The 10,126-nt window shown below is 35.5% G+C and overlaps 1 protein-coding gene across 1 annotated transcript; it reads left to right on the top strand.

Annotated features, from left to right (window-relative positions):
• The first annotated feature begins 1,134 nt into the window (after positions 1 to 1,134).
• Positions 1,135 to 9,883, top strand: LOC132623277 (uncharacterized). The gene is made up of 4 exons (XM_060338014.1): positions 1,135 to 1,510; positions 2,284 to 2,512; positions 8,635 to 8,759; positions 8,964 to 9,883. Exons 1-4 carry the CDS (start codon positions 1,163 to 1,165, stop codon positions 9,042 to 9,044), a joined length of 783 nt encoding a protein of 260 aa, XP_060193997.1. The 5' UTR covers positions 1,135 to 1,162; the 3' UTR covers positions 9,045 to 9,883.
• The last annotated feature ends 243 nt before the right edge of the window (positions 9,884 to 10,126 follow it).

The following is a 10,126-nucleotide window of genomic DNA, read 5'->3' as shown; positions in this document are numbered from 1 at the left end:
TGGAATTATCACTCCCTTCGTCTCAATTTATGTACACCTTTTGAATTTCGAAATTCAAACAAGTTTTTCACGTCTTTTAAATATTTTGAATTGTCAATTATTGTGACTTATAGTATTTTTTATGTAGTTTTCAAATATGTAAATTTTATGTCAAAAAACTTAAAGATTTCTTGTCCGGATATACAATTAAATTAAAAGATTTGACTCTCAAAATTTAAACGGTACCACATAAATTGAAACGGAGTATTCATCATTTGACGTGGAAGGAACTAGGATTTATAGCTAAGATGGTAGCCAAAAATGGCTGGCAATTTACCAATACGTGAGTGCCAAACCATGTTCCCTTTCAATATTACTCCTATAATCAGATGAGATCTTTTGGGATATAACTGAAAATGAAACACGAGAATTGAGCAAAATGAAAAGAATATAAAGTCAACTTAAAAAAGGACCAATTTGTAATTAATCCAATCTTTTGGGTCAAACGTAAGAGAAAATGGCAAAAGTGGTCCCTTATGTTTGAGGATAGGTTCAAATAGTCCCTTTACTGTGTACTAAATAGTAAACACTTTTGGTCCTTTAAGTTTATCAAAAGTTAACACTTTTAATCTCCGTCAAATATTTATCTAACTCTGTTTATTAGATTGACATGAACCATTAAATTTCAAGAAAAAAAAATTAGCGGTAACTCACATTGAGAAGTGTAATTTTTGTTGTTTCTGCTATTTTTGATTTATTTTCAGAGTTTGGTGTAACTTTTGAGGTGTAATTTCTCCTTTTTTTTTTTTTTTTTTTTAATCTATCTTAATTTCTAGTGCAACTTTGTATTACATATATTTAGGATTTGATGAGACATTCTTGGTGTTTATGGTTAAAAAAAAGATTCGCTGCTGTTAATTCTAACAAAAATAAATTGCTAAATATTTAACGGAGACTTAAAGTATAAATTTTTAGCAAACTTAAAGGACCAAAACTGTTCAGTTCATACTTAAAAAAGGACTATCTTGAACATATTCTCAAACTTAAGGGTCCAAGACAGATATCTCCTTTTTTCCAGCATCTTTAAATCCCCGCCAATTTTGGTTCCCCGAAAGTTCACAAACGTTTTCCATAAGACTAGGAAAAGAAAAAGCCGAAACATAAACTTCTGAATCAAGAAAATATGGCTATCCATCTTATAACAAAATTAGCAAAACGTAGCATAATTCAACACTCACAACGTCGTTTAATTTCAAATACAATTTGTGGGTCTCAATTTGTTTCGCATTATCAACAATGCAGAGCTTACTCTGCTCGATCTATGAACACTGTTGCAGCAGCGACTAAAGTCCCTAAAAATCATTTTATTTCATTTCCATTTTTTCTTCGAACATCGTCTCCGTCTTCTGGAAGTGCGAAAACACAGATGGGGTTCTTGGCGTGGTATTTGAGAGCTCTTGACTATCGTCCGATCATCACAAAATCTATTTCATCTGCTATTATATATGCTGCTGCTGATGTTACTTCTCAGGTATTTTCATTTTTCCTTAGTTCTGTGATTTTACTGCTCCGTTTAGAAATATGGTGGATTCAGAATTTGAAATTTATGAGCCTACAGTGAACTCAAGTTAATATACAATAATAATTGAGTTCACAATTAAATATTTATAAATATTTAGTGAATATTTTAACAATATAGGGCAAAAGTTACTCATTCCTGTGAACCCCCATATTAGTCTCTGGACACGCACTTGTTTAGAATGAAAGAGGTCCAAATAGGTCTAAATTTTACATAGCGACATTAGGCGTTAGTTACTGGGTTCTGCATTTAATTTTTGTACATATTTAATGGATTTTCTAATACATATACAAGGTTTGGACTAATGCTATTGGGTTTGGCTGAATGTGTAAGTAACATTCTAGCTGCGTCCCTTGTCTAAATAGGCGGAATTAATATAGACCAATAGATGATCCACATACCCTATTAAAGATGTATTTAGTATCCAAATTTGATAGGTAATATTGATGTCATCACAACTGAAGACTTTGCACTTTTGCAATTATAGGTTTAGAACTTAATATTTGTTGAAATTTTAGTAATTTTCAGGTATACATTAGTGTTCAACGTAAAACTATTGGGTTACTGTGCATCGCACTACAACTGGTCTTAACTAGTTCAGAATTGCGGCATAGTTGTAGTATTTATTTTTTATTTTGCTGCTCTGATTTGGTCACATGTTTGAAAATTTGAGCAAAGTTTGAATCTTTTTTTGATGGTATAATGATGGGGTTTGTATTGGTCAGGTGATTACGATGACGCCTTCGGATTCTCTAGATATGATAAGGACTCTGCGAATGGCTGGCTTTGGATTGATAATCTTAGGAACAGCACAGCATCTATGGTTTAACTTTATGGGGAGGGTACTACCAAAGAGAGATGTAGTTTCTACCTTGAAGAAATTGTTGATAGGGCAGTTTGCATATGGGCCTCTCATTAATTCTGCTTTCTTCTCTTTCAATGCTGCTCTACAAGGTATGCATTTGATTCTTTTCTCTCTTTTGTTTTGGTTTCTGCTTAATTAATACCTTTCTGAAAGTGGAGTGGTTTTACTTTTGCTCAATCATGTTATATTTCTTCATTAGCATATTGATCATGAACACACTATATGCATTTGACAAGCTAATTTACTTCTCTGGAAATGTCCCCTGAGTGTATATATATATATATATATATATATATATATATATATATATATATGGCTACTGCATTAATCATGGAACCTTATGCACCAATTCTGTGAGAATTTAGAAATTTCCCAAGAGAATACTTATTGCTACTAAATTAAGAGGTTGAGTTAAGGGCACAAGGGGTTTCATCTGAACCCCCTTCACAGGAAAATTGCACTATATATATCAGGTCAAAATTATTTTTATGTGTATACAATAGATGTTCCCCTTGTTTCTTGGTGTGTTTACTTCTTTATATTTTGAATTCCCTCAGTGAACATACTAGCTCCGCCCTGAATCTTGTTGGGAAGAAACAAGCAATAACCAAATTGCATGATGAGGTAACAGCGGAAGAAATATCCAAGTCAAAACTTTCCACACTATTTGAACCAAGAGAAGACAATAAACACTAGCACAAATGGAAATCCAGGCAGTAGCTATACCATCAATAAAATAGCAAAACAAGCAAAAATAAATCGAATGGAAGAGACACCAAATTTACGTGGTGAAACCCCTTCAAGGTGAAGAGGAAACATTTACGGGATCTCCGGCCCACAAAAGCTCCACTATAATCAACAAGAGTTACAACAATGTTCTCCAAATGGCTACAACAACAAAGCCAAGCACGGAGCAACAATACATAAAAGATAGCACCAAAACAAGCGAAGAAAGGAGAGAAATCACCCCAAAAAACGAGCTACTGTTCGTACTCGAAAACTGGAGCTACAGACCACAAAATCCGATCTTCACCGTTGAAATCGAAGAACCAGATGTTGAGAACCCCAGTTCAAATTTCAGTACAATCCAACGGTTAACGAATAGGGAAACGCAATTTAAAGCGGATTGCTGTAGCAGAAAATTTCTGGACGAAAATCTGCTTTTTTTCTCTCTATATGGCTGCTATGGATTCACTCTTGTGTTCTCAAAATAAGACCTAAATTGGTCCTATATATAGAGAAAAATTTTTGGGCAAAATTGGCCTAGTCCAAATTGGATTGGGTTTTATTAATCTAATTCCACATAGGAAGGGGAAATCCAAAAACCTAACAATTCTCCCCCTCCCGACTATGTGGAGGAAACCGCCATCCCGGCGATCAAGAAACACTCTAAATCTAGACTTGCAGCCAATCCTGAACAATCTGAATGGATGACATCTTCACAACTGGAGAAAAGATTTCATCAAAATCAACTCCCTTCTTCTGATTAAAGCCCTTGACAACCAATCTAGCCTTGTACCATGGAACTGAGTCACCATCTTAATGTTTCACCCTAAAAACCCACCTGTTTTTCAAAGCTTTTCTATCTCTAGAAAGCTTAACCAGATCAAATGTATGATTATCATGCAAGGATTTAATCTCATCTTGCATAGCATCAAACCACCTTTCTTTTTCTTCACTATCCATGGCCTCATCAAAACTTTCAAGTTCTCCCCCATCAGTCAAGAGTACAAATTCATTGGGAGAATAACGAGATGAAGGTACTTTCTCTCTAATAGATCTTCTGAGAGAGCTCTCTGAAGCATCAATAGCAGCTTGTTGCTGGCCAACCACATCATCTTCCACTAGAGCATCAACAACGTCATGCTGGTCATTCTGAACATGATCACTATTTTTATTATCAACTTGATCTTCATTATTTTGAAGATTTTCTTCAGGTGCAATAGTCACAGGAACTGGATCATCATCAACTAAGCTCTCGCTCTGAGAATCAACCTTCTCAGCTTTGTCAAAAACTTCAATTGTCTGGTCTTCGAAGAACACGACATCACGGCTTCTAACAAGTTTCTTCTCAACTGGATCATAGAAACCATGGCCAAATTCATCATGATCATAACCAATGAAGATACATTGCCTAGTTTTAACTTCCAGCTTTGACCTCTCATCCTTAGGAACATGCATAAAGGCCTTACACCCGAAGACTCTCAGATGAGCATAAGAGACATCCTTACCAAATCAAATTCTATCAGGGACATCACCATCCAAAGCAACAGTAGGAGATAAATTGATAACATAAGCAGCAGTATTTATTGCTTTTGCCCAAAATGAATCTAGCAACTTAGCATCTGAAAGCAAACATCAAACCCTCTTAACTAGAGTTTTGTTCATCCTCTCTGCTAAATCATTTAACTGAGTAGTCTTTGGAGGAGTTTTCTGATGTCGAATACCCTGCTGTCTACAATAATTACCAAAGGGACCAATGTATTCACCTCCATTGTCTGAGCGGATGCATTTTAGTTTCTTCCCTGTCTGTCTCTCAACCAAGGCCTGAAAAGTCTTAAACACATCAAGTATTTGATCCTTGGACTTCAAAGGAAATACCCAGAGTTTGCGAGAATGATCATCAATAAAAGTCACAAAGTAAAGTGCACCACCACCAGAGGTTATTTTAAAAGAACCACACAAATCAGAATGTACCAACTCCAGCAAATCAAGCTTTCTTGAGGGTGAATGACTCTGAAAATAAACTCTTTTTTGTTTCCCGGCTAAGCAATGAACACATCTCTTTAACTTTGCTTGTTTCACTCCAGAAAGCAAATTCTTCTTAGCCAAATTATCAATCCCCTTCGCTCATATGACTCAACCTTTTATGTCATAACTCTGATGAAGTATCATTCTCCACCAAATTTACTGAGTCACTACTAATGGAACCCTAAAATAAGTACAAGTCAGATATCTTGTAACCTCGAGCCACAACCATTGAACCTCTAATTAGCTTCCACTGGCCACCATCAACGGTTTGATCATAACCCTTATCATCAAGTTTTCCTACAGAAATTAAATTCAGCCGAACATCTGGAGCATGCTTGACATTGTTAAGAACCAACATCGAACCATTATTACTTTTCAAGCAAACTGTGCCAATACCAAGTACCTCAACCTCACTATCATTGCCCATTCGTAAATTTTCAAAATTAACCGAAGTATAAGAAGAAAATAATTCCTTCTTTGGCGTGACATGAGAAGTGGCACCTGAATCCACAAACCAGGTAGACTTATCACAAACAAGATTGATATCATTTTTACCACAAGCAACAAGAAGATAATTTTCAGCAACAACAGCAACGCGATTTTCATTATCACCTTCTTTCTTTTGCCTTTTCTGGTCTCTCTTAAAATTGTAGCAATGTTTCTTGATGTTCCCTTTCAAGTGACAATAGTCACATGTAATAATCTTGTACCTGGAGGATCTTGACTTGCTTCTACTTTTGCCTCTGTCATTCTGACCTCTGAAGTTACTCATCCCTCTGTCTTCAGTAACCAAAACATCGGAGTGTGAAATTGAAGAAGACGAAGCTTGAGATCTTCTTCTCATCTCTTCATTCAAAACACCACTCTTAGCATATTCCATAGTTACACCATCACTGGGAGCAGAATTAGTCAAAGAAACTCGAAGAGTTTTCCAAGAGTCTGGCAGAGTATTAAGAAGCCAAAGTCCCTGTATTTCTTCATCAAACTTGACACCCATTCCAGACAGCTGATCAAGGACACCTTGAAAATCATTGATATGATCAGAAATAGGGCTGTCCTCTTTGTATCTAATATTCATCAATTGTTTCAGTAGAGACAACTTATTATTGCAGTCTTCGAAGCATAAAGTGTCTCGAGCTTTTTCCACAAGCTTTTAGCATTTGTCTCATTCACAATATGATTTCGAACATTATCTTCAACCCATTGCCTAATATAGCCATAAACCTGTAAGTGCTCAAATTCCCAATCCTCATCTTTAATAGACTCGGGTTTCTTAGAAGCAAACACAGGTAAATGCAATTTCTTGACAAATAGAAGATCTTTCATCTTGCTTTTCCAAATATGGTAATTATTGCCATTTAAAAAAACCATCTTGCTCATATTTGCCTCCATCATTCAAATAGACGATCAACACAACCAAATACAACCACAAGCTCTGATACCACTTTGTTAGGAAGAAACAAGCAATAATCAAATTGCACGACGAGGTAACAGCGGAAGAAATACCCAAGTCAAAACTTCCCACACTATTTGAACCAAGAGAAGACAATAACCACTAGCACAAATGGAAATCCAGGCAGCAACTATACCATCAATAAAATAGCAAAGCAAGCAAAAATAAATCGAATGGAAGAGACACTAAATTTATGTGGTAAAACCTCTTCAAGGTGAAGAGGAAACATCTACGGGATCTCCGGCCCACAAAAGCTCCACTATAATCAACAAGAGTTACAACAATGTTCTCCAAATGGCTACAACAACAAAGCCAAGCACGGAGCAACAATACATAAAAGATAACACCAAAACTAGCGAAGAAAGGAGAGAAATCACCCCAAAAAACAAGCTACTGTTCGTACTCGAAAACTGGAGCTACAGACCACAAAATCCAATCTCCACCATTGAAATCGAAGAACCAGATGTTGAGAACCCCCAATTCGAATTTCAGCACAATCCAACGGTTAACGAATAGGAAAACGCAATTTAAAGCGGATTGCTATAGCAGAAAATTTCTGGACGAAAATCTGCTTTCTCTCTTACGTTTTTCTCTCTATATGGCTGCTATGAATTTAATCTTGTGTTCTCAAAATAAGACCTAAATTGATCCTATATATAGAGAGAAACTTTTGGGCAAAATTGGCCTGGTCCAAATTGGATTGGGTTTTATTAATCTAATTTCACATAGGAAGGGAAAACCCAAAAACCTAACAAATCTAAGCATGGAACATGATGCACTGATACTGTGGATAACATGTGAGAATTTGTTCTTAGTTGCTAACCAGATAGCAGAAAGCAACATGAGGCATATTTAATTTATAATAAGGACTTAAGAGTATTAGAAAATTAAGAAACTCTGAAACAACATAATGAAAAAGTCATTGAGGCGAAATAAGATAATTTAAGATATAAACTAATTTTCAAAGTTAGCCGAGTTGATTGTTAAGCAGACAGAAGGTATAAAAACAGGCTAAAGGTACTTGATTCGATAACTAGAAGGAAAGTTAAAGAGCCATTGATGTTAGGTTAAATGTTACTGTACTTCCCAGTGAGTTATAAATACTAAATGGTTAAGTGATATTCAATTGTTGTCTATTCAACATTGCTGAACAAGATTTTCTACCATTAGATTTAACTTTCTGGAGAGCCATTAAAAGATACATTACTCTATCCAAAAGTTTATCAGCCCTGAGGTTTTAAGGTGTTGGATATATTCCAAAATTTCATTGGATTTTGGCTTTGATTTTGTATGTTGCTGTAAACTATTAATGACAGAGGTGTGGCTCTCCCCTAAATAGCTAAAGAACCGAGTTAAAACATACAGAACTTTCAAAATGGAAGACAAAAATGTGTTGTTTTGTGTAGAATAATGGAAAAGATTTTTTTGAAATAAATAGAACAATCAAAAAGATCTTAACTACATGTCGTATTTACCGGTGAAAAGATTATATTTAGTGAACTTATTGAATGATAAAGTAGGTAAAATCTTTGTGGTTGAGCGTCTGAAGAATACATGAAGGGACCCAAAAGGCAGAAAGTTCTTCAAACTTGTAAACATTTCCTTTTTCAAAGATTCTGGCAATGTTATGGCAACTATAAATGTAGAAATTAAACACAAAATAGCCACCTTTATCGAGTATTGACTATTATGTTGAATAGTTGGTTCAGGCAGTCCAGTACGCAAGAATCAAGGGAATAGACTGTGGCGAAACTTTTTCCATTTCCATTAGAATCTTACTTTCCTTGCTACACAGTGATAACGGACATTGTATCAGTTAGATGTGATGCTATCAGAGTAGCTTTTTCTTCCTCGAGGATCTAAGGTGTTGTCTAGAGGAGTTCAGCATTATTTGGTGTACGATCATTCACTGACTTAACTGATTCTGATGGTTTCCTTTGCTTTTTGACTTGCCATATCATTTCTTTCAATGTGTTCTAATTGTTATCTTTTTGTTATGATGTTCAGGTGAGAATGGGGAGGAAATCGCTGCAAGGTTGAATCGAGACTTGCTCCCGACAATGATTAAGGGACTTATGTACTGGCCAATGTGTGATTTCTTGACATATAAAGTAATCCCGGTCCATTTGCAGGTATTCACATTACTAGTCTTTGCTTCACTAAAGCTTTGTGCAATATTTATAATGAGATAGTCCCGAACTTCTAGGGCCTGAGACTGTTAGCCTTTCTGAAAAGCTTATTTTTGCTCCGTTTCACTAATTTCAAATTGAGTAAAATGCTCACTTCAATTCCTTCCATCACTCTGAATTAAGAATTTGGTGATGTCTCTTTGGCAGCCGTTGATTAATAGCTCGTTTTCCTACGCGTGGACTATATATTTGACATACGTTGCAAGTTTGAAGAAAGCTGCTGATTAATTTGCGCGCCCGTTATGGATGTTTCAAAATCTTTCAAAGGATAGAATCAAAAGAAAGTTACATTACTCAGCTGAGAGATCAACAACCCGGGATTCTTTATTAAAGCTACCTCACCAAATTTTACCATTTATATTATATCATAAGATGTTCTAATTGGACGTCTTCACGATCAAGTCACAGTTCAAGCCGTAGTGCATGATATTGAATTTCAGGTCACTGCTCAGTTTGAGCTTTTCTTACTCCTTGATGATTATGTGAAAAATATAGTTATATAAGAAATAGATTCTTAGAACGAAAAAGGCTCAAATATGTCATCCAACTATCGGAAATGGCTCATTTATGCCACTCGTCAATAGTTTGGCTCATTTATGCCATCGAACTATAGGAAATGACTCATTTATGTCATCGAACTATAGGAAATGACTCATTTATGTCATCGCCCGTTACCAAAATGACTCATCCATGCCATTTTTCATTAATGTCGGTTTTATAATATCAGATATGACACATGACCTCCAATTAGAGGTCTACGTCGTTTAATTAAACCGGTCCATTTTTAAATACCAAATTAATAAAAAATCTGACTCATACACCTTACCCACCCACAACCATAATCTAGTTGGAGGCCATGTGTCATATCTAGTATTATAAAACCGGTGCTAATGAAAAATGGCATGGATGAGTCATTTTGGTAACGGACGATGACATAAATGAATCAAACTATTGATGAGTGACATAAATGAGTCATTTCCTATAGTTCGATGACATAAATGAGCCAAACTATTGACGAGTGGCATAAATGAGCCATTTTTTATAGTTGGATGACATATTTGAGCCTTTTCCGTTATTAGAATTACATTGATTCGTATTTGTGCATTGGCAAATGAAACATTCTCTACAGAAGCCTCCGCCAATAAATCTTGTACAATATTGTTATCGATCATTTTATTGAACATAAATGGTGATGATGTTCCTCCTTCGATCAAGAATTTCAATTTTTGGAAGTATCATGACCGAATATTGTCAAATGAACAATTGAGGACCTATTAATTCTAACAACTGATAAGAGTTGATCATTTAGA

The sequence above is a fragment of the Lycium barbarum genome, chromosome 2, assembly GCF_019175385.1.
Source record: "Lycium barbarum isolate Lr01 chromosome 2, ASM1917538v2, whole genome shotgun sequence".
NCBI lineage: Eukaryota > Viridiplantae > Streptophyta > Magnoliopsida > Solanales > Solanaceae > Lycium > Lycium barbarum.
The sequence above is the reverse complement of the archived record's forward strand: the minus strand, read 5'-3'. Positions and strand labels throughout refer to the sequence as shown.

Coding starts and splice junctions, on each gene's coding strand:
- LOC132623277 (XM_060338014.1), top strand. CDS start 1,163: ATGGCTATCCATCTTATAACAAAATTAGCAAAACGTAGCATAATTCAA. Junction 2,513..8,634: donor TTTCAATGCTGCTCTACAAG/GTATGCATTTGA, acceptor TATGATGTTCAG/GTGAGAATGGGGAGGAAATC. Junction 8,760..8,963: donor TAATCCCGGTCCATTTGCAG/GTATTCACATTA, acceptor TCTCTTTGGCAG/CCGTTGATTAATAGCTCGTT.